This window comes from Triticum urartu, chromosome 1A (assembly GCF_056163025.1).
Source record: "Triticum urartu cultivar PI428250 chromosome 1A, HENAU_Tu73, whole genome shotgun sequence".
NCBI lineage: Eukaryota > Viridiplantae > Streptophyta > Magnoliopsida > Poales > Poaceae > Triticum > Triticum urartu.
This window is the reverse complement of record NC_141873.1, coordinates 590,683,784-590,708,915: the sequence shown is the minus strand read 5'-3', so window position 1 is coordinate 590,708,915 and position 25,132 is coordinate 590,683,784. Positions and strand designations below refer to the sequence as shown.

The 25,132-nt window shown below is 45.5% G+C and overlaps 2 protein-coding genes across 2 annotated transcripts; both read right to left on the bottom strand.

Annotated features, from left to right (window-relative positions):
- Nucleotides 1–10,361: 10,361 nt before the first annotated feature.
- On the bottom strand, nucleotides 10,362–11,585 carry LOC147993208 (uncharacterized). The gene has a single exon (XM_087539257.1). The coding sequence runs from the start codon at nucleotides 11,583–11,585 to the stop codon at nucleotides 10,362–10,364; it is 1,224 nt and encodes a 407-aa protein (XP_087395383.1).
- A 7,923-nt stretch (nucleotides 11,586–19,508) lies between these two features.
- Nucleotides 19,509–19,976, bottom strand: LOC147993207 (uncharacterized). The gene is made up of 2 exons (XM_087539256.1): nucleotides 19,656–19,976; nucleotides 19,509–19,565 (listed from the first exon to the last, which is right to left on the bottom strand). Exons 1-2 carry the CDS (start codon nucleotides 19,974–19,976, stop codon nucleotides 19,509–19,511), a joined length of 378 nt encoding a protein of 125 aa, XP_087395382.1.
- Between the last annotated feature and the right edge of the window lie 5,156 nt (nucleotides 19,977–25,132).

Genomic DNA, 25,132 nt, shown 5'->3' with positions numbered 1-25,132 from the left:
GATAGATGGCTCGTGCTGTTGTTCCGTTGAATTTTAATGCGTTCCTTGAGAAAGCAAAGTTGAAAGATGATGGTAGCAATTACACGGACTGGGTCCGTAACTTGAGGATTATCCTCATTGCTGCTCAGAAGAATTACGTCCTCGAAGCACCGCTGGGTGCCAGGCCTGCTGCTGGAGCAATACCAGATGTTATGAACGTCTGACAGAGCAAAGCTGATGACTACTCGATAGTTCAGTGTGCCATGCTTTACGGCTTAGAATCGGGACTTCAACGACGTTTTGAACGTCATGGAGCATATGAGATGTTCCAGGAGTTGAAGTTAATATTTCAAGCAAATGCCCGGATTGAGAGATATGAAGTCTCCAATAAGTTCTATAGCTGCAAGATGGAGGAGAACAGTTCTGTCAGTGAGCATATACTCAAAATGTCTGGGTATAATAATCACTTGATTTAGATGGGAGTTAATCTTCCAGATGATTGCATCATTGACAGAATTCTCCAATCACTGCCACCAAGCTACAAGAGCTTCGTGATGAACTATAATATGCAAGGGATGAACAAGACTATTCCCGAGCTCTTCGCAATGCTGAAAGCTGCGGAGGTAGAAATCAAGAAGGAGCATCAAGTGTTGATGGTTAACAAGACCACTAGTTTTAAGAAAAAGGGCAAAGGGAAGAAGAAGGGGAACTTCAAGAAGAACGGCAAGCAAGTTGCTGCTCAGGAGAAGAAACCCAAGTCTGGACCTAAGCCTGAAACTGAGTGCTTCTACTGCAAGCAGACTGGTCACTGGAAGCGGAACTGCCCCAAGTATTTGGTGGATAAGAAGGATGGCAAGGTGAACAAAGGTATATGTGATATACATGTTATTGATGTGTACCTTACTAGAGCTTGCAGTAGCACCTGGGTATTTGATACTGGTTCTGTTGCTAATATTTGCAACTCGAAACAGGGACTACGGATTAAGCGAACACTGGCAAAGGACGAGGTGACGATGCGCGTGGGAAACGGTTCCAAAGTCGATGTGATCGCGGTCGGCACGCTACCTCTAACATCTACCTTCGGGATTAATATTAGAATTAAATAATTGTTATTTGGTGCCAGCGTTGAGCATGAACATTATATCTGGATCTTGTTTGATGCGAGACGGTTATTCATTTAAATCAGAGAATAATGGTTGTTCTATTTATATGAGTAATATCTTTTATGGTCATGCACCTTTGAAGAGTGGTCTATTTTTGATGAATCTCGATAGTAGTAACACACATATTCATAATGTTGAAACCAAAATATGCAGAGTTGATAATGATAGTGCAACTTATTTGTGGCACTGTCGTTTAGGTCATATCGGTATAAAGCGCATGAAGAAACTCCATACTGATGGACTTTTGGAACCACTTGATTATGAATCACTTGGTACTTGCGAACCGTGCCTCATGGGCAAGATGACTAAAATGCCGTTCTCCGGTACTATGGAGAGAGCAACAGATTTGTTGGAAATCATACATACCGATGTATGTGGTCCAATGAATATTGAGGCTCGTGGCGGATATTGTTATTTTCTCACCTTCACAGATGACTTAAGCAGATATGGATATATCTACTTAATGAAACATAAGTTTGAAACATTTGAAAAGTTCAAAAAATTTCAGAGTGAAGTTGAAAATCATCGTAACAAGAAAATAAATTTTCTACGATCTAATCGTGGAGGAGAATATTTGAGTTACGAGTTTGGTGTACATTTGAAAAATTGTGGAATAGTTTCGCAACTCACGCCACCCGGAACACCACAGCGTAATGGTGTGTCCGAACGTTGTAATCGTACTTTACTAGATATGGTGCGATCTATGATGTCTCTTACTGATATACCGCTATCGTTTTGGGGTTATGCTTTAGAGACGGCCGCATTCACGTTAAATAGGGCACCATCAAAATCCGTTGAGACGACGCCTTATGAACTATGGTTTGGCAAGAAACCAAAGTTGTCGTTTCTTAAAGTTTGGGGCTGCGATGCTTATGTGAAAAAGCTTCAACCTGATAAGCTCGAACCCAAATCGGAGAAATGTGTCTTCATAGGATACCCAAAGGAGACTGTTGGGTACACCTTCTATCACAGATCCAAAGGCAAGACATTCGTTGCTAAGAATGGATCCTTTCTAGAGAAGGAGTTTCTCTCGAAAGAAGTGAGTGGGAGGAAAGTAGAACTTGACGAGGTAACTGTACCTGCTCCCTTATTGGAAAGTAGTAGATCACAGAAAACTGTTTCTGCGACACCTATACAAATTAGTGAGGAAGCTAATGATGATGATCATGAAACTTCAGGACAAGATACTACTGAACCTCGTAGATCAACCAGAGCGAGATCCGCACCAGAGTGGTACGGTAATCCTGTTCTGGAAATCATGCTGCTAGATCATGATGGACCTACGAACTATGAAGAAGCGATGGTGAGCCCAGATTCCGCAAAATGGCTTGAAGCCATGAAATCTGAGATGGGATCCATGTATGAGAACAAAGTATGGACTTTGGTTGACTTGCCCGTTGATCGGCAAGCAATTGAGAATAAATGGATCTTCAAGAAGAAGACTGACGCTGATGTTAATGTTACTGTCTACAAAGCTCGACTTGTCACAAAAGGTTTTCGACAAGTTCAAGGGGTTGACTACGATGAGACCTTCTCACCCGTAGCGATGCTTAAGTCTGTCCGAATCATGTTAGCAATTGCTTCATTTTATGATTATGAAATTTGGCAGATGGATGTCAAAACTGCATTCCTGAATGGATTTCTGGAAGAAGAGTTGTATATGATGCAACCGGAAGGTTTTATCGATCCAAAGGGAGCTAACAAAGTGTGCAAGCTCCAGCGATTCATTTATGGACTGGTGCAAGCCTCTCGGAGTTGGAATAAACGCTTTGATAGTCAGATCAAAGCATTTGGTTTTATACAGACTTTCGGAGAAGCCTGTATTTACAAGAAAGTGAGTGAGAGCTCTGTAGCATTTCTGATATTATATGTGGATGACATATTACTGATTGGAAATGATATAGAATTTCTGCATAGCATAAAGGGATACTTGAATAAGAGTTTTTCAATGAAAGACCTCGGTGAAGCTGCTTACATATTAGGCATAAAGATCTATAGAGATAGATCAAGACGCTTAATTGGACTTTCACAGAGCACATACCTTGACAAGATTTTGAAGAAGTTCAAAATGGATCAAGCAAAGAAAGGGTTCTTGCCTGTGTTACAAGGTGTGAAGTTGAGTCAGACTCAATGCCCGACCACTGCAGAAGATAGAGAGAAAATGAAAGATGTTCCCTATGCTTCAGCCATAGGCTCTATCATGTATGCAATGCTGTGTACCAGACCTGATGTGTGCCTTGCTATAAGTTTAGCAGGGAGGTATCAAAGTAATCCAGGAGTGGATCACTGGACAGCGGTCAAGAACATCCTGAAATACCTGAAAAGGACTAAGGATATGTTTCTCGTATATGGAGGTGACAAAGAGCTCATCGTAAATGGTTACGTTGATGCAAGCTTTGACACTGATCCGGACGATTCTAAATTGCAAACCGGATACGTGTTTACATTAAACGGTGGAGCTGTCAGTTGGTGCAGTTCTAAACAAAGCGTCGTAGCGGGATCTACATGTGAAGTGGAGTACATAGCTGCTTCGGAAGCAGCGAACGAAGGAGTCTGGATGAAGGAGTTCATATCCGATCTAGGTGTTATACCTAGTGCATCGGGTCCTATGAAAATCTTTTGTGACAATACTTGTGCAATTGCCTTGGCAAAGGAATCCAGATTTCACAAGAGAACCAAGCACATGAAGAGACGCTTCAATTCCATCCGGGATCTAGTCCAGGTGGGAGACATAGAGATTTGCAAGATACATACGGATCTAAATGTTGCAGACCCGTTGACTAAGCCTCTTCCACGAGCAAAACATGATCAGGACCAACACTCCATGGGTGTTAGAATCATTACTGTGTAATCTAGATTATTGACTCTAGTGCAAGTGGGAGACTGAAGGAAATATGCCCTAGAGGCAATAATAAAGTTATTATGTATTTCCTTATATCATGATAAATGTTTATTATTCATGCTAGAATTGTATTAACCAGAAACATAATACATGTGTGAATACATAGACAAACTTAGTGTCACTAGTATGCCTCTACTTGACTAGCTCATTAATCAAAGATGGTTATGTTTCCTAACCATGAACAAAGAGTTGTTATTTGATTAACGAGGTCACATCATTAGTTGAATGATCTGATTGACATGACCCATTCCATTAGCTTAGCACCCGATCGTTTAGTATGTTGCTATTGCTTTCTTCATAACTTATACATGTTCCTATGACTATGAGATTATGCAACTCCCGTTTACCGGAGGAACACTTTGTGTGCTACAAAATGTCACAACGTAATTGGGTCATTATAAAGGAGCTCTATAGGTGTCTCCAAAGGTAGATGTTGGGTTGGCGTATTTCGAGATTAGGATTTGTCACTCCAATTGTCGGAGAGGTATCTCTGGGCCCTCTCGGTAATGCACATCACATAAGCCTTGCAAGCATTGCAACTAATGAGTTAGTTGCGGGATGATGTATTACAGAACAAGTAAAGAGACTTGCCGGTAACGAGATTGAACTAGGTATTGGATACCGACGATCGAATCTCAGGCAAGTAACATACCGATGACAAAGGGAACAACGTATGTTGTTATGCGGTCTGACCGATAAAGATCTTCGTAGAATATGTAGGAGCCAATATGGGCATCCAGGTCCCGCTATTGGTTATTGACTGGAGATGTGTCTCAGTCATGTCTGCATTGTTCTCGAACCGTAGGGTCTGCACGCTTAACATTACGATGACAGTTATTATGAGTTTATGCATTTTGATGTACCGAAGTTAGTTCGGAGTCCCGGATGTGATCACGGACATGACGAGGAGTCTCGAAATGGTCGAGACATAAAGATTGATATATTGGACGGCTATATTCGGACACCGGAAGGGTTCCGGAAGAGTATCGGATAAAACCGGAGTGCCGGAGGGGTTACCGGAACCCCCCGGGGAAGTAATGGGCCTTATTGGGCCTTAGGGGAGAGAGAGGGCTGCAGCCTAGGAGGTGGCGCCCCCCCCCCACATGGGGAGTCCGAATTGGACTAGGGAGGGGGGGGGCGCGGCCCCTCTTTCCCTCTCCCTCTCCCTCACTTTCCTTCCCCCTTAGGTTTCCTAATTGGATTAGGAAAGGGGAGGCCTACTCCCACTAGGAGGAGGACTCCCCCTCCCCTTGGCGCGCCCCATAGGACCGGCCGGCCTCCCCCTTGCTCCTTTATATACGGGGGCAGGGGGGCACCCTAGGACACACAAGTTGATCCACGTGATCGTTCCTTAGCCGTGTGCGGTGCCCCCTGCCACCATATTCCACCTCTATCATATCGTTGTAGTGCTTAGGCGAAGCCCTGTGTCGGTAGAACATCATCATCGTCGCCACGCCGTTGTGCTGACGGAACTCATCCCTGAAGCTTTGCTGGATCGGAGCCCGGGGAGCGTCATCGAGCTGTACGTGTGCTAAGAACTCGGAGGTGCCGGAGTAACGGTACTTGGATCGGTCGGATCGGGAAGACATACGACTACTTCCTCTACGTTGTGTCAACGCTTTCGCAGTCGGTCTGCGTGGGTACGTAGACAACACTCTCCCCTCTCGTTGCTATGCATCACCATGATCTTGCGTGTGCGTAGGAATTTTTTTGAAATTACTGCGTTCCCCAACACTCAGCTCCTCCGTCAAAGTCTTCAGCTGCTCCGACCAAATCCTCTGCACCTGTGCATCTCGCCACGTGCCAAAGGACAACAGGCATCTCAATTGCCTCAGGAGCATCTGCAAGTTCCTCAGCTGCACCAAATTCCTCAGCTGGCCCCTCTCTGCTGAAGAAAAAGGCATCTGCTGGACGAGGCCTTCGACCAAGTCCTCACAAGAAGCAGGTCGCCTTCCAAGTTCCCTCTGATGACAATGAGGCTGATGATGAAGAACTTGCCGAGATCATCAGAGACAGGCAAGCCAGGGTAGCAAGAGCCAAAGGCAGCAATGTGCCACTGCTATTGGATCTAAAGTTGATCCTCGATTTCATTGACCTATGGCACAAGGACCCTAACACGCCTTTGCCGGAGATGAACCTCACTCCTGGTCAAAGTCATGTTCTGACTGCCTTCATTGAGGAAGAAAAGTGGAAATTTGAAGAAGGCTGAAGGCTGAAGAAAGTGCAGCACAAGAAACAACGCTACCTCAAGGACAATGTCCTCACTCTGACCCCTGATCAACTCGTTGCCTTGCAAGCTGAAATCAAGAAACTAAGTGATGAATTTGATCGGTACTATGCTGATTGGAAGGGCGCCAAGGTTCGATTTGTCAATCTGACGAAGAAATTCACTTCAAGTGCTGCTGCTCCTGTGCACGTTGAAGTTACACCGGCTGAAGCATCTGCTCAGCCTACTGAAGAACATGCCAGCACCGCTGATGACAATCAGGCTGCTGAAGAAAATGAGAGTACCAAGGATGATGACTCCATTCCAGCCGCTCAAGATATTGCCAGGGCATCCACTAGTGGTGCGCCTGAAGAAAGTGAAGAAGTCAGGGCAACTGCATCAGTTGTGCCTGAAGAAAATGACCCAAAGTCCTCTGCACCTCCTGCGCCTACACCAACTCCGATCCTTCCATCTGCATCAGATGCGAAGAAGACCAAGGCTGGCCTTGGGGGGGGCGCGGCCTGCCCTAGGCAGCCCCTCTCTCTTTCCCGTATGGCCCAATAAGGCCCAATACTTCTTCCCCGTATTCCCGTAACTCCCCGGTACTCCAAAAAATACCCGAACCACTCAGAACCTTTCCGATGTCCGAATATAGTCGTCCAATATATTGATCTTTACGTCTCGACCATTTCGAGACTCCTCGTCATGTCCCCGATCTCATCCGGGACTCCGAACTCCTTCGGTACATCAAAACTCATAAACTCATTATATAACTGTCATCGAAACCTTAAGCGTGCGGACCCTACGATTCGAGAACAATGTAGACATGACCGAGACACGTCTCCGGTCAATAATCAATAGCGGGACCTGGATGCCCATACTGGCTCCTACATATTCTACGAAGATCTTTATCGGTCAGACCGCATAACAACATACGTTGTTCCCTTTGTCATTGGTATGTTACTTGCCCGAGATTCGATCGTCGGTATCCAATACCTAGTTCAATCTCGTTACCGGCAAGTCTCTTTACTCGTTCTGTTATACATCATCCCGCAACTAACTCATTAGTTGCAATGCTTGCAAGGCTTAAGTGATGTGCATTACCGAGAGGGCCCAGAGATACCTCTCCGATATTCGGAGTGACAAATCCTAATCTCGAAATACGCCATCCCAACAAGTACCTTCGGAGACACTTGTAGAGCACCTTTATAGTCACCCAGTTACGTTGTGACGTTTGGTAGCACACAAAGTGCTCCTCCGCTAAACGGGAGTTGCATAATCTCATAGTCATAGGAACATGTATAAGTCATGAAGAAAGCAATAGCAACAAACTAAACGATCAAGTGCTAAGCTAACGGAATGGGTCAAGTCAATCAGATCATTCAACTAATGATGTGATCCCGTTAATCAAATAACAACTCTTTGTCTATGGTTAGGAAACATAACCATCTTTGATTAACGGACTAGTCAAGTAGAGGCATACTAGTGACACTCTGTTTGTCTATGTATTCACACATGTATTATGTTTCCGGTTAATACAATTCTAGCATGAATAATAAACATTTATCATGATATAAAGAAATAAATAATAACTTTATTATTGCCTCTAGGGCATATTTCCTTCAGCCTGGTCCTTAGTCGGCGTCCACAGTTACTTCAAAATAACACGCTTGACGAGATCTTCTTGCACTCAGAGAGTTGGGGTCTGTGAGTACTCGGCAAGCTTGTCGTGCCAAGAGAGTGAGATTGAAAAGCTCTATATCACGTAAACCTAGACCTCCCGCATACTTTGGTCCCATCAAAACGCTCCATGAAACCCAACTCGGTTTTATTTGCCCTCTTTTCTTCCCCACCAGAATTTTCAGATAAATGAATTTATGTGTTCACATAGACCTCGAGGTAGCTTAAAGCAAGACATGGAGTACATTGGCACTGGCACGGCCTGAGCTCATTCCAAACAGATGCTCCAGTATTTCGAGGACATGGGTTTGGGGCCCGTGGGCCTATCATAGGTTGGATCACCATGGGTATGTCTGGTGATGTCTGCACTACAACCCCGAGCGCCCAGCGCGCGGCCGTCGGCAGTACCAAACCCTATTTGGCGCCTTTAGCGCCCGATAAAGGGTTAATGGTAAAGGGTGCACACCCTGCTTGTCCATGTTGGGCCGGCCCATAGTATTGCGACGAATGAGTCCCTATATCATTGCATCATGGCCTTCAAGTAATGACCTCCAGATTTGTGACGTATTTGGCACCTTTAGCGCCCGATAAAGGGTTAATGGTACAGGGCGCACGCCCCGCTTGTCCACATTGGGCCGGCCCATAGTATTGCGACGAATGAGTCCATGTATCATTGCATCATGGCCTTCAAGTAATGACCTCCAGATTTATGATGGAGCACTCCCAAGATCACATGTAAAAACTCAGTTGTTGCAAAGTACTTCGCCTTTAATATTCTTGCACTCAAAGAGTTGGGGCCTGTGAGTACTCGCCAAGCTTGTCGTGCCAAGAGAGCGAGATTGAAAAGCTTGATATCACGTAAACGTAGACCTCCCGCATACTTTGGTCCCGTCAAAACGCTTCATGAAACCCAACTCGGTTTTCTTTGCCCTCTTTTCTTCCCCACCAGAATTTCTGGATCAATGAATTTATGTGTTCACATAGACCTCGAGGTAGCTTAAAGCAAGACATGGAGTACACTGGCAGTGGCACGGCCTGAGCTTATTCCTAGCAGATGCTCCAGTATTTCGAGGACATGGGTTTGGGTTAATGGTACAGGGCGCACACCCCACTTGTCCACGTTGGGCCGGCCCATAGTCCTTTCTTTTGGTTTTAAAGACGCAGAAAAGAAAGCGACAGAAAGCGTGTATGTTACCGCGAGTCGAACTTGCGACCGCCTGGAGCAACCTTAGCTGTCGTAACCAATCGGCCACCTACGGTTGACGTGTCTAGTTATAGGTTTTCTTTTCTATGATACAGTAATTTTCGTTTTCTTTTCTTCTTTCTTTTTTCTTTATTTTTTTCTATTTTCATTCATTTCCATTTTACCTTTTTTCTAACCTTTTTCTATGATACAGTAATTTTCGTTTGAAATTCGTGAACTTTAATCTAGTTTGGTGAAAAAAAATTCAAATTCAATGAAGTTTTTCGAATTTGATGGACTTTTTGAAAGCCGATGAACTATTTTCAAATTCGATGAACTTTTTTTTCGAATTCAATGAACTTCTTTCAAAACTGGTGAACTTTTTTTTTTCTAATTCGATGAACTTTTTCAAGTTCAATGAACTTTTTTACAAGTTAGATGAACTTTTTCAAATCCGATGAATTTGTTTTTCAAATTTGATGAAGTTTTTCAAAGTCGATGAACTTTTTTTCAAAACCGATGAACTAGTTTTCAAATTCGATGAATTTTTTTTCAAATTCAATGAACTTTTTCAAATTCGATGAAATGTTTTTCAATTTTGGTGAACTTTTATGAAAATTCATGTCCATGTTTTAATTCACGGTTTATTTTGATTTATTGCTCATTTTTTTTCCTTTTTAAACAACAAGGCTCTTTTGACAAGTGCTCGCAAGAAGAAAAAAAAAGGTACTAAACCAGCGAGCACCGATCGAGCGAGCGAGCAGCAGCAGGTCGAGCGAGGACCGATCAAGCGAATGGGCCACAGCCCACTAGGGGGCGCGTGAACGCCAGGAAAGCGAGCGGGTGTTGAAGGCGCCAGCGAGGAGGTCTCGTCGGCAGTCGCAACCAGAGGGCGTGAAAAAACATATTGCCCGAAGGCAAATTTCTGGACCAAAATATTCAAGACTGTCTGATGATTTTAAGTGTAACTGACAACAAGCGCTGCTACCAACATATCGGCTAGCTTCTGATTAGCAGGACTTGTTTGGCGAGAAAGGAAGAACTAGCTGCTTCGTTGTGGAAGGATCTGTGATGTGATGTGATTGATTAGTGTGACCCGATGTAATCGTACAACCACTCTGTTCATACATATACATATTTTCCCCAGCAAATGTCAACACATTTTATTGCATGCATGCAGTCGCGCTAATCGATCGTACAATTATTAACGACAAAAAGAAAATGTAACAAGGGAGTAATAATAACTAATTAAGCTACTAGCTCCGGAGGAAAGACCCACGTTAGCTCCCTCGACTTGGATAACCTTAGGTATGTGTTGTAGTCATCGAAATCATCCCCTTGGCCGGCAATCACTGTTTGGGACCTCATGTCGAATACATCTTCTGTGTCAGCAAAATAAATAGCATCTTTTTGTATCTCCCTGCTGAAAGCAGCAGAGACAGACTTGCTGAACCGTCTGCTGATGAAAAGCGCCTGGTCTTCTAGCCCCGCCTCCACTGGCACCCACATGGCTGCACTCATATCGGCCTCGAAAACCTCTACCTTGTGAGTGAACTCAGAAGGCGATACCACTTGTCGCCTCACCATGAGCATCTTCCCACGCGACTCGATCAGGTACCACATGGTTTCGATGTCATTCTTCATGGACTTGTCAACAACAATATATTGGTATTCTGGAGGAACCATATCCTTCTTGGTCATCTTGGTCAAGTCATCATACTTTGTGTCATGGTCGCCATAATCATCATAGTCAAAACCTTCTCCGATGACACACTTGCCACCGGTAACCATGGGTACGCCGCTATCATTGAAGGCCATGTCAAGGAAGACGAGATCCTCATCCTTGGTGACCCCGTAAAGTCTGTCTCCAAGAAAAGCAACATCGATGATGCTGACGAGGGAAGCTGCATAAGACTTGGGCAACCACACACCCTTCCCAATCCGGGTTAAGATGATGGGGCAACTGCTATGGTTGGTCATGAGAGCAATGACGTCATCCGGGGTGGACCGCAACAGCACCTTGCGTATGTTGAAAAGCTTGGAAACATGGCCGATGGCAGCGTCCAACTCGGGGAGACACAATGTCGTGCCAGAAAACATGTTGTGCAACAAGTAGTTCCTATGCATCTTGCCCACACGGTCGTCGATGGCGATCCAACCATCGGTAGAGCCAAAGCAAGTCATCGTCTTGGGCAAGGAGAAAAACTGGTGCAGAGCACGGTTGGCGGGAGCCATACCAATGCAGCTCGTTATGGCTTTGGGGTAGGAGACGGCACGGTGCATAGCACGGTTAAAGGGGATCATGACCCCACCATGCGGGAACACGATCCACGGAAGCTGCCGCGCAGGGGGCCGCGCTGCAGAGCGCCAAGAACGGCACACGGCCTGAAAGTAAGCACGATGGGCAGGGAAAAAGATGCGCGCAAAGACCTGGGCTAGGAGGTCCTCTGGGAGTTCAGACCACGGCGCCATTGATGGCCGACTTGTATGGTTTGATTTGATTGATGCTGCGCTCCTGCAGGTCCTCTCCTTGTTTATATAGGATAGATATAGATCATAGATAGACCGACCGACTCCGGCCAGTGTTCCAACTCCAACACGACCCGGACTCCCTTGCCTAATTATATACGAGTAGATAGTATAGGAAGGAGTATAGTAGAATATCTACGCTGCCAGGAGTACGTACGTGACCAAAGAGAAAAAAAAAGCAAATTTGCCAAACGTATATTGGTTGCCAGGGCTTTCGGCAGGGTTCGAATCGGAGAGCAGTCCTTATCGAGTCCTTTTGATTCTCAAAAAAAAATTAAAAAAAATCGAGCCCTTTTATTTATGTATGGCGCCAGTCAAGCTTGAACTAAATCTTCACTGGCCCAATCGCGCCCTGATTGTGCAAGGGCGGCTGCAGCCGCAGTTTGCAAAGATGATGCCTGGAATTTCTTGGGAAATTCTACCTTGGTGATTATGGGCATTACAGATGTTGCGACGCTCGAGACTATAGCTTGCCGAGGGGGTCTGGCTTTGGCTGAAGATCTAATGCTACAGAACATTGTCATCACATCAGATTCCAAGCAAGCTATCAACGATATCTCATGTTTTAACCAAGGTGGCTCAGGTGCTATTATTTCCGAGATTAAACAAAGAGCTCTTTGTTGAACCTTTTTTTAAGTTTGAAGGCAGAGCTACTAATGGTGATGCCGATATATAGGTTAGCCAAGTTTTCACACTCCTTGGATTAGGGTCAACATATATGGTTTGTTGAGCCCCATGACCCATTTTGTATTTCACAACATGTGAGCTTTGATCAATAAAGCTTGGTTTAACCCCTCAATAAAAGAAAGAAAGTGGATGCGGAGAACGTGGGCGACTTCCGACCCATCAGCTTGCCACATAGCATGTCCAAACTGTTTGCCAAGTCGCTGGTGATCAGAGTGAGGCACATGAAGAACTTACTGGCCCTCAATCTGTCTGCATTTATCAAAGAATGAAGCTTGCATGACAATTTTCTTTTGATGCGCCAAGTTGCTACACTAGTAGAAAACGACCCATTAGCCCCGGTTGGTAAGGGCCTTTTGTCCCGGTTTCTGAACCGGGACTAAAGGGTCGTTACTAATGCTCTGGCCCTTTAGTCCCGGTTCAGTCCAGAACCGGGACACATGGGGCTCCACGTGGCCTGTGCGCTGTGCGCCGAGCCCAGGCAGGAGGGCCTTTGGTCCCGGTTGGTGGCACCAACCGGGACCAATAGGCATCCACGCGTCAGCATTTCTGTGGCTGGGGTTTCTGTCAGCATTTCTGTGACCAACTTTGGCCAGGCCAGGAGGCGGGAAGAGCAGGCCTTTAGTACCGATTGGTGGCTCCAACCGGTACTAAAGGCCTCTCCTATATATACAACACTTGCGAAAATTCAGTTAGATCTCCACTTCTTTCGTCTCAATCACAACTCTCGCGCGCGCCCGTCGCCCGGCCAGTCGTCGCCGCCGCCGCCCGTCGTCCGTCGTCGTCGTCGTCGTCCCCGCCGTCTCGCGCCGCCGCCCCGAACGCCGCGCGCCGCCGTCCGTCGTCGTTCCGCCGCGGTACGTCTCGCTCTCCCCTCCGCGCGCCGTCCGTCGTCGTCGCACACGTACGCCGCCGCCCCGTACGTACGCCGCCCCCGCCCCGTACGCGGCGTACGGGGACACACACACATGCATATATACACACATATATACATACACGTACATGCACACATACACATACATACAGACACACATTTTTTTTTACTTTTTTCTGTTCTTTAGAAAAGTTAATTAGATGATCGAATGTTAGATGAATTAGCTAGATAGAAAATTGTCGAACTAGAGATTTGAACTAGTTGAATAATTAATATAACTAGTTTATTTTTAGTAAGAAAATTGTCGAACTAATTTATTTAGGTATATGAGATTTGAACTAGTTCAATAATTAATATAACTAGTCTATTTTTAGTAAGAAAATTTAGGTATCTGAGATTTGATGATCTAAGTAAAATATTATTTGTTAATGCGTTTTTCTGTTTATTTAAAAAAAACTCGCTTCCTGACACGATTGCCTCTTTATCTTTATATAGATAGATTCTATGGGGTTATTACTTAGTAAGTCTATTTTGTACAAGAGCCCCTCCGTTGAGGGTGGAGATTTAAGAATAAATAAGTTTTAAGCAAACTTGTTTAGTCGTCTTTTTCAAACGATATTTCATTCATATGATAGAATTTTAATATGGGTTTAGTTAGATATATTAATGTCAAATGTTAGATGAATATATATTTGGCTAGATATTAATTAATGTTAGATAGTAATAGGTGTTTAATGTTTCACCTATATGAACATAGAAAATGTCATCTGACGACGAAAATGATTTCATTATGTGCGAACACTGTGAAGACCAGCGCGGCCTGTGCGACAGAAATTTCCTTATTGATGGTAGACACTTCAGCATCAAGCTGGATGAGACATTCGAAATTGATACAGTAAGTCACTTTGGCAATTATTATTTGAATGCAAAACTTATGTTTCATTTGCTTCAACTTATAATTTTAAATTTTCACTATTCTACTAGCGCATCCCCTGCCATGCAAGAATTTTTGTCTTGGATAAGATAGGTTTTAGTGCTATAGATGATATGGAGGTAAAGAGAGTTTACTTGAAGACGGAGCATGGGTATACTTTCAACGTCAAATTATATAATGGAGACACATATACCCATTTTGAATGCAAAACTTGACAAGCACTATGCAAAGCTTATGCATTTGAGCCTGATATGGTTATCACTTTTAATATTCGTTCGGAAGATGATATTGAAGGTAATATAGACATCTGGGTTGATGTGCAAACGTCTCCAGTTCTACCATTATGTGAGTTTTTCTCAACCATGCATGCATATGTTTATATCTTTGATACAGTTTATTCAAAAATAGTTGACAACTAATTTGTATTGTCAGCTTATTTCGGTTCAAGCAAACATGTCCGGCGCTTGGTAGACAGGACCTACTACTGCCCCGGGGCTCAACTAAACTGCGAGGAGATAAGTCATTATGTTTCATGGCTTGAGGATCTTAATAACGTCAAGACAAAAAAAAATTCCTGAACTTAGAAATGTTAGTACTCAAAACGTGCGACCAATGGTGATCGTATTGAACTACGGTCACATCTATAATCGAAAGATGGTAAGATTTTAACTATTTGTCCTTAATTAGTGCATCTTTTGCATACATTATTTTTGAAGCTAAACTTTCATTGCTTAGTATATTAATTACTATACGATGTTCTTCAACAGGGACTTCCGATGACAGTTGTGCCTCAGTGGATCGAGACTAAAGGTCACATGTCAATGGTTAGCTTACGGCCAAGATATCCTACATTGCACATGAGTGCATTCAGGATTTCTGAAAGCGAAGAATGCTTGATAGTGAAAGATTGGAGCAAAATTGTTAACGATCGCAGAGAAGTACTAGAAGGCAGTAAGGAGAAGCGCAACCCAAGATTAGGAGACAGATTCATCTGCATGCTCCAGTATGATGAATCAGGAGAGCTATACATATTCTATGCTATTCTACCTGAGAGGGAGCAGCAGGAGTAGCTAGCTACTAGTTCATGCTCTTAATTAATTAATTAGTACTTGTCTCATGTCCGTGTCCTGAATTTCGATGTTGGTGATGATTATGTTGAACTCGATGATATCTTTGTTTCTGTTACAAAGTGAATGTTTCCTCTTTAAGCCAGCCAGTGTTGGTGATGATTAGATAGCTAGCGGTAATGACTATGATGATTAAATAGTATGGTATATATAATTAGACGACTACGATGATTTTTAGCTAGCTAGAGTTTATTTATTTATTAATATGCGATGATGATGATGATGATGATGACGACTACAACTCATTATAACGTAAAACAATCCTAAATTAAATTGATAAGACAAATTTAATTGAAAAATAAAAAATAAAACAAAAACATTTAGTACCGGTTGGTGTTACCAACCGGTACTAAAGGGCTCCCGGCCCCCGGAGCTGGCTCGTGCCACGTGGTTGCCCTTTAGCACCGGTTCGTGCTGAACCGGTACTAAGGAGGGGGCCTTTAGTGACCACACTTTAGTGCCGGTTATGTAACCGGCACTAAAGGGCCTTACGAACCGGTGCTATTGCCCGGTTTTGCACTAGTGTACGCTGCCAGGAGTACGTACGTGACCAAAGGGAAAAAATAACAAATTTGCCAAACGTATATTGGTTGCCAAGGCTTTCGGCTGGGTTCGAATCGGAGAGCTGTCCTAATCGAGTCCTTTTGATTCTCAAAAAAAAAATCGAGCCCCTTTTTTATGTATGGCCCCAGTCAAGCTTGAACTAAATCTTCACCCCGTCCGTCTTGTTTTATTTTTCTTAGGTTTTTGTTTCTTCGGCAGCATCGACGAGGTGCTGACGACGATGGTGTGTTGGAATAAAGTCTCTTCGGTCTCTCCCTACCTCGACGACGTCTGATCCGGCGCCGGCGAAGGGCCTGTGAGAGTTTGTGTCCCCAGATCGGTTGGTTCCCTTAAGATCTTGGCAGTTTGTGTGTCTTTCAAAGAGTACTTTTGGCTGGCGTTTGGTGTGGCGACCACGACATCTTCTTCTGTGTTGTTCTGTGGCTTAACACGGTTTCTCCAACCCTCTGATCTGGTGGTGGTGGATTGCAAGCTTGTTCTGTTTGGGGTCATGCTCCAGCCGATGCTGCTTCAACGACTTTTAGATCTCGTCTCAAGGGGCGAGTGGCTGTTGTGGTCTTCAAAGCCTTGTATGGCGAGGGCATTTGCAGGTGTTGCTTTTCTTTGCTGTTGGTTCAGTGCAATTTTCAATCACCGGCGGGCAGCGTACAATCAGAGGAAGAAGAAGACTAGTATGCTTTTTATTGTAATTTTATCTTTTACTGGTCGTTCTACGTCCAGTTGTCTATCCATTGTACTGGCCTTTGTTTTCCTCAATGATAATCAGATTTAAGATGCCCTTTGGGTGTCTTTATTCAAAAAAAAATCTTCACTTGCCCAATCGTGCCTTGATTGTGCTCATTCGGATGCCGAGAACGTGGACAGACTTCCAACCCATCAGCTTGTCACATAGCATGTCCAAACTATTTGCCAAGTTTCTGGGAGTAAAACCATCACTTTAGCGTCATAGCTCTCGAAAAATCACAACTTACAAAATGTGACACTTTGCACCGTGCCGAAATTTTGACAGTGGCAAAAATACTGATTCGCTTTCTGAGAGCGTTTTGACGTGGCCGATCACTCGCAGCCGTGACCCCTGGACACCGAGGGCATCCTTGGGAAGTAGTACCGTGAGGGAAAGGTGAAAAGAACCCCCGGTGGGCCGGCCGCGGTGACGACATGCTGCTAACGGCCATTAACGCCCGTGTCCAAAGCGATTGGGCCGGCCCTCTCTCCCATCCATCGTCGTCTATCTCTCTCCTCTCTCGCGCGGGTAGGGCGGTGGTGGCGGCTCCGGATCCATCGACGAGGGAGTGGTCTGGGGCAAGGTGTGGTGAACATAGTCAGTCACCTTGGCTGGCCGGCGTGGCAGGCGGCAACTGCGTCGAGGAGGAAGATTGTGCGGCCACAACAAATTCATCCATCACAGAGTTTTCGTAGTCACCACATTTGAAGGAAATTTCATTGAGCTTGTGCCATATGGTGCTGGTCCAGCCCTTCCCTCCCTCTCTCTAGTAGCAAATTTTGTTTGTGGAATTCTAGGGTTCCAGATATGGAAACAAGTGTTAGCTGGAATTTTAGCAAATTCTGTTTTCACTGAATCTTGTTGTGAACTATGCAGTTAACTGAGTATTGTTGTTCACTGAATTCATATTAGTTAACTGAATCTTGCACCAGTTGTCACACCCCGAGACCGGGCCTAAGCGAGACAGCCGCCGCGCGCCTATAGACCAGAGGCCTATAGTCACGCAAGGCGTGATAAAGTAGGCATAAACCAGCAGTGGATCACAAAAGCTCATATATTGACTATACAAATTCTTTACATTTACAAATGGCTCAATATTTTATCCTCTAGTCGTTTCCCACCCTCTGGTCAAGCCTAGTTCTGAATGACGACATCTTCTGCACATTCTTACGTTAGTCGACGACTGCATCTAAAAACAGAGGAAGCAAGGGTGAGTACGACAAGTCATACTCAGCAAGCAGGTACTTCACTATTCAACAGAATAGTATGATGATGTAGATCAACAGATGAACTGAACAAGGTAATAATCATTGAAACATACTTTGATGTAAATGGACAAAAGAACATATAACTGGATTTAATGGAAACAACCATGAATTTATTGGCGTCACACATAACCGCAAGCTTCCCAACCTGGGAGTCACAGGGGTGAAATTTCATACTTTTACGCTCTTAAGAGGGATACTCCGACGTCGACAGTCTCGACTAGAACCACATAGGCTCTAGTAGAGCAGAGCTCTTGTACCCACTAAGACCCGGACACCTGGACTTACTAATGTCGGTCGCTCCTATGGATCCATCACCGACACGTTCCCGAACAAGGTCCGTCCTTAGTGGAGAGCTCAGACAGTCTCATACCTGAACTATGATCGGTACAATGCGGTTGCTGTCGTGACACCAATATAGATGGATATGTGTTTGAATCAATGATGGGATCACTGAAATATCAGTCGAAGACAATGCACTCATGACTTTTCATGAGTTCCTCCAGAATACTCTGGTTCCATCAACAAATGGATTATGAGGACAACACATCCCTCTCTCAAGGATCAACAAAGATCAAGGTGCAACAATATTATCAGATAATCAAAGCAAGATAACGGTTTTGAGAGTTAGTAAAGCAGCTACTTGCCTCAGATAATATGATTTCTCCTTTAAAATAATATTCTGCCAGAAGATGAAACTCCATCATCTTTGTATAAAATCTGACGAACACACTTATACTAATATTCCTCCGATATATGGCTCGGTTCTTCCCTCCAGCAGCACCAACACGCTCTATTCTCCTAAAAAAAACACGCTCTATTCTCCTCCAAATATGGATGCATGCATGAATTCTTCATCTCTCCCTTCTCTCTATCTTCCCGGTATCTTTCCTTCTCTCAGGCTCTCTCCTCTAGTCCCTACTTCTCTCTCTCGGAGCTGTGCAAGAGCAGCGTGACCAGCAGCTATTTATAGGAGGCGAGCCCCGGTGCGAGTCTAAAATATCTTGGCCTGGCTCTCCCTTAAGCACTAAGAAATGGCCACGTACAGGACACATAAAAGCTGACTTCCATTTTCTATTTGTACGATCCTCTAGTATCAGGCCACGTTGCTGTCCACGTAGGGAACTTGGGTTTCTAGCCATGCAGCACATGCATGCATCTGGCGACGCAGGAAAAAGATGTGCCGACTAGTACCATTTACCGGGGTCAACACAAACCAACTCCATCTACATGTGTATGTACTAGTAGTACTTGTCTCTCATAAACTACATGCAGGCACACGTACTACTTCTAGTAAATTAGTTGCTTATCTGGAGAAGAGTCTTCAAAGCCAATCTCTGTTCATCTATTTCTCTCTCTCACGGTTGCGTCTCTACTAATCCATTCATAGATGAATGCATGCACTTATTCTCATATGACTAAATTGCAGTTAAAAACCAAAATTATAAGCATAACAAAAATAATTATCCATTACCATATAAATTAAATAATAACCCCAAAATTTGGGTTATTACACCAGTACTTGTTCCACTTTTCGCAGCCCTCTCTAGATGACGCGCTTTGGCGATGATGGCCGCAGGTACTTTAAGAGGAAGCAAGTCGTCTCGTCACCAAGCACCCGCATTTTCTGCCAGGATTGTAGTCGTTGGCGTAACACCCGCTCGAAGTTGAGAGACATGAAACACTAGGTGGATTCACGCCTGCTCAGGCAGGTCAATCTGGTATGCCACCTCATCCACGCGTTGTAGAACCTGAAAGGGACCAAAATAGCGAAACGCTAACTTATGGATAGCTCGAACAACCACCGAAGACTATGCATACGGCTGGACTTTTAGATAAACCCAGTCGCCCACTGCAAACACCCGGTCAGAGCGTTGCTGATCCGCCTTGTCCTTCATGTGCTGACGAGCTTTGTTCAGATGCCGTCGCAGCAGCACCACCACTGTTGCCCTCTCTTCTGTCCACTTTGTTAGGTCAGTCACAGCTTCATCCATGACATTAGTAAGGCCAAAGAAGCATGGCTTGTGTCCATAAAGGACCTCAAACATAGTAGACTTGAGTGTGGAGTGATAAGACATGTTGTACCAGAATTCAGCCAAGGCCAACCATTCAGACCACTTACTGGGGCAATTGTGAACAAAGCAGCGGAGGTACAACTCCATGCAGTGGTTGGCACGCTCTGTAGTGCCGAAGATAAGTTGAGGGTGGTGTGAGACAGTCTGCACAACTCGCGCCACACCTCTCCAGTAAAGATTCCATCCTGGCCCGAAACCATAGCATCGGGGGGACCATGGAGCTTAAACACATACTCCATGTAAGCTATAGCAACCTGCAACACCGTGAAAGGGTGCTTCAAAGGAATGAAGTGGGCGTACCAAGTAAGCTTGTCAACCACCACCAACACTGCATTAATTGTATCCTTTGGACGTGGGCAAACCTTCCAAAAAACTCAAGGGTCACCATACCCCAAGCTGGGATGAAATTCTGGCTTAGCCTATTTGCAGACCGCACAATTGCCAACAAACAACTTCACAGACTATTTGAACTGAGGCCACGCGAAGTGTTGGATGATCCTACTGTAGGTAGCCTGCACTCCTAAATACCCCCCAATCGCCCCTGCATGAAATTCTTGGAGTACCTTGTTCTGCATCACTACATTAGCTCCAATCCGCACTCTGCCCTTGTAACGAATCAGTCTAGCACACACACGAAAGGTACCGTCAGGCAGTGATTACCTATCAGCAACGGCCAAAAGCCTGATGCATTGAGGGTCAGACTGATAACCTTGCTTAACTTCATCTAACCATTGCGGAATACAAACCGAAACAGTAGACAGTTCAAAGGAAGGCTGCCGGCCGGGACAACGCATCAGCAGCCCCACTAACTTGGAAAGAGCCTTTTGCTGCCATGGTGTCGCTAAACGTTGCTCATCCAAGCACGACAAGCTACGATGATCCGTGCGAATGACAAATTCAGATGACAGTGGGTAAGAACGCCATCGGTCCACTGCCGTTAATATAGCAAGGCACTCATTCTCATAGGTTGAGAGTGCATGTAGTCTGGGCCCCAAGGTTTGGCTGAGAAATTCCAATGGATGGTGGTTTCGCATAAGAACTGCACCAATCCCAGTAGCAGATGCGTCAATCTCGATTACAAAGGGTTTCGAGAAGTCTGGTAAGGCCGGGACAAGGGAAGTGGTGGGTGTTTGACCTGGGCCTACTCCTCCCCCTCCACGCTCCCCCTCCTCAGGGCAGCCTCCTCCCAACCCTAGCCACCACTCCTCCTCACCCCCTCCCCTCCTCCGTCCCTCGCCGCCGCCTAAGGCAACCGCCGGGCAAGCCCAGGGCGCCAAGGATGGTGGCGGCGGGGCCTCGGTTGCCCTGCTCCTGTGTGGGGAACCCTGGATCTGGAGCGGCGGCTCCATTGGCAAGGCACGGCCGGCTAACAGCCGTGCGGGTGGTGGTCCGGTGTCCCGGCCGCGCGGGCGGCGGGATCCGGTGGTCGTTGGCGGCCGGCGGCAGCTTCTGCGGCGGTCGGTGTGCGCGATCTAGCGTGTCCCTTCCTCCCCTGTTCGGCGTGCAGGCCAGCCTGGTCGGGTCGCGCTTCCTCTTGGTCGCCGGTTCTGTACAGGAGATGCTGCTGGTGGCGGAGATCTAGTTCGGGTGAAATCCCTGGCCGGCCATGACCGGCCGCGCCAACGGCGACTCCTGAGGGCGCCGTTTTCCACCTTAGAGGCGTCAGTATGGACTGATCTCCTCACTTCACCTTCCCCTAGGTTTCCCAGGCGAAAGCCCTAACTCTGTTGGGTGGCGGCGGCGCTCACGGCGTCGTTCCCTTCTTGAAGGCGCCGCTTTGGGAACCTTGGGGTTGGGTGGCGCTTGTGGGTGGTGGGCGACTGTAGTGGTGCGGCCCTTTCCTAGCATGGATTTATGTCCGGTGCTTGGAGATGGAGTCGCATAGGTGGAGGTTGTCGGTTGGCGTCGTGGTGGCGTCAATGGCGGAGGACCAGCCAAGGCTCGCGTAGGTGAAAGGTCGTCGTTTGGCGTCGTGGTGGCGGCGATGGCGGAGGACCTGCCAAGGTTGTCATCTCAATCTGCTCTGAAGATGGACCAGTGGAAGATGGCGGCGACGACACATGTGAATACGTCAGACCGGTTTGAGTCCCATACCCGGCAGATGGCTTGGTCGGGGCCTCCGACTTTAGATGTTAGGCTTAGGTGAGAGGTATGGGTACGTGGCCCAGCTTGCACCCCTTCATCATCTGGATATGAGTAGCGGCAGATGCTGCCAAGATGGTGGATTCAGGCATATTATTGTTATACTTTGTAAGGTCCACAAGAATAATCAATAAAATGACCGTATGCATCTCCCAGATGCAGAGGCTGGAGGTTATCCTCCTTTTTGAAAAAAAAGGACAAGGGAAGTGGTGAGAGCAGTCTTAAAGGCTAAGAAGGCCTCATTATGAATAAAAGTCCATTTGAAAACTACCCATTTTTTGAGCAAATTAGTCAACAGCCGGCTAATAATACCAAAATGGCGAACAAACTTTCGATAATAGCCGGCTAGTCCCAAAAGCTGACGCAACTCTTCAACTATAGTGGGGGACGGCCAGTTCTGCACCTTCTCTACATTGCTCAGGTCTTTGCGCACACCTTCTTTCCTGATCACATGCGCCAAGTACATCAGTTGTGGGCAAAAGTACACTTGCTTCCGTTCATCTTCAAGGAGTTTTTTTTTAGCGCATCGCCAGAAATCCTAAAATAAATTCAGAAATAATGCGAGCATCAGGATTTAAACCTTGATGGATTGGGGATACCACTGTCCACCTAACCAACTCAACCACAGGTTGATTCGCATCATCTTCAAGGAGTTCTAATGCAATAACTGTAACACTAAGCGTAACCGCGACACGTGCACTTCCAAAATACTGCTGAAGACTAAACTGTCATCTATGAAGACCGGAACACCTTTACGTAACACAGGCACGAGCACTGTGTTCATCCCAGACTTGAAGTTAGACGGGCCACCAGTGACACCGTAAGACATGACCTTGAACTCGAAGTGTATGTGATGCGTAGAGAAGGCAGTTTTAGCTTCATTCCAAGGATCCATCCAAATCTGATGATAACCGGACCGCAAATCCAGGCTTGTAAACCAAGTTGCCCCATGCAACTCGTCAAGCAACTCGTTTGTAACGGGCAAGGGATACATGTTCTTCACAGTGATGGCATTCAAGTGACGATAATCCATGCATAAGCGCCAAGTCCCATCTTTCTTATGAACCAACAGGACCTGTGAGGCAAAAGGACTCCTTCTAATCTGGATGATCCCTTCAGCAAGTAGATCTACAGTCTGGGCTTCAATTTCATCCTTTTGCGCTGGGTTATAACGATACGGCCAAAGCTTGATTGGTTGAGCCCCTGGAAACAACTCAATGGAGTGATCAAACTCTCGTTGTGGTGGCAATCCCTTGGGTTTATCGAACAGGGCCCGAAACTTCTACAACAACTGTTCAATTTCCTCAGGCAGAACGGTTTCTTCAGTTTCAGGTTTGACATCACAGATTTGTAACATATGAAGCACTGATTCCTATACTTGTAGCATCTGAAATTGAACAGAGGAAATGGGTGGACAAGCATCAGCTCTTGCTGTGACTCCCAACAGGCGGATGAACTGCCCTTTGTGCTTGAAGATCATGGTCTTGTTACACCAGTTCGCCATCATCATCTCCCTAGACTCCAGCCAGTCCATTCCCAAAATTAGATCATAGCTTCCGAAGGGAAAAAGTTTCAAGGTAGACCGAACATGATGCCCTTGGATAGAGTACTCGCAAACTTGCACCTCCCGTTCACAGATAATGATTCCCCATCAGCAACCTAGACCCGGAGTGGCTTTGACATAGGTCGAATTCTAGGCCACAAACGAGCAAGACCTTTACTACTCCCTTCGTCTCATAATGTAAGACGTTTTTCGACACTACACTATGGGACGAAGGGAGTAGTAAAACTGTGAGAGATGACCGAATGTACCAACATCAGCAGAGACTTCCCTTACAAAGTACCCAACATATGAAAAGCCTTCGGTGCCTAGCTGCAGAGAGAAGGCGCAAATCATCTTTGGACGTCTCCTGAGATGGAGTCGGAGATGCTGGAGACGGGGGAGTGGTCAACATGCCCACTAGTTCTTTGACCACATGAAGTTGGACAGTTGAAGCACAAATGTGCCCCGGCCCCCGCCGCTCCCCGCATGTGAAACATAAGCCCTTTTGCTCGAAGATATGCACGGGTTAGGAATTTTTATAGAATTATAATATTATACTTCCTCCGTCCGGAAATACTTGTTTTAAAAATGGATAAAATGAATGTAACTATAACTAAAACAAGTCTAGATAAAACCATTTCTACGACAAGTATTTTCGGACGGAGGGAGTAATACATAGAGAGTTTTTGTAAGTGTACTTTTGTCTAAAATCTTTTAGATATTAGAAATACAAAATAATTATATTAATATCTTACTATTTTACTATTTATTTTTCATTTGCACCACAACCAAAATTGGTGACACCATTATACTTTTGTAAGGTGTAGTATTATTTTCGGCATGGTGACACATAATTTATAGATATGTTAGGACGAAATTACCCTAGCAAATTTGTGTGTTTGTGGTAAGTAAATCGGTAAGTCCAGGAAAGTAAGAGATACAGGCAATCGAGATAGATATTCTTTCATTCTTTTGGTACAAGGAGAGATACATACAATCAGAAAAGAGATACTTTCCTTCTTATGGAGGGCTAAAAATGAAATTATAAGAGTTTCATTCAGGAGGCTGGGGGTTCACTATAAGGAACAACAGAGGCGAGCTTTTGGCAGCAGGAGCAGGTAATTTGGAACATGTGAAATGTGATTGAGCCTCTACATTCAAAAGCACTGGCGATGCTCCATGCCGTAAACGCAGCAATTCAGCTGGGATGTGATTGAGTGATTTTTGAAACTGATTCGTTGGTGTTGAAGTAGGCTATCACATCTGAAGATTATAATCTCTCTGCCTTAGGTGCTGTGTTTAGGGAGATCAAATTTCAGTTACAAGTTGGCCTATCTGATCGCCTCGGCCGCCGTCCCCTGCCTCCTCTCCTCCACCTCGTCGTCCCCAGAGATGTGCGCCGGCTAAGCCGGGCACCGCCGGTGATGGGGATGGCGAGGATCTAGGCTGCAGCCCCGTGGTCTGGAGGGACCGGCGGCGCGAGATCGCCCTTCGGACTTTGTCTTTCCCGGCGGTTCAGCGCTGCTCCGACAGCTTCATGGGGAGGACGGATCTGGAG

Coding starts and splice junctions, on each gene's coding strand:
- LOC147993207 (XM_087539256.1), bottom strand. CDS start 19,976: ATGGAGTTGTACCTCCGCTGCTTTGTTCACAATTGCCCCAGTAAGTGG. Junction 19,566..19,655: donor TGTTTGCAGTGGGCGACTGG/GTTTATCTAAAA, acceptor GGTCCCTTTCAG/GTTCTACAACGCGTGGATGA.
- LOC147993208 (XM_087539257.1), bottom strand. CDS start 11,585: ATGGCGCCGTGGTCTGAACTCCCAGAGGACCTCCTAGCCCAGGTCTTT.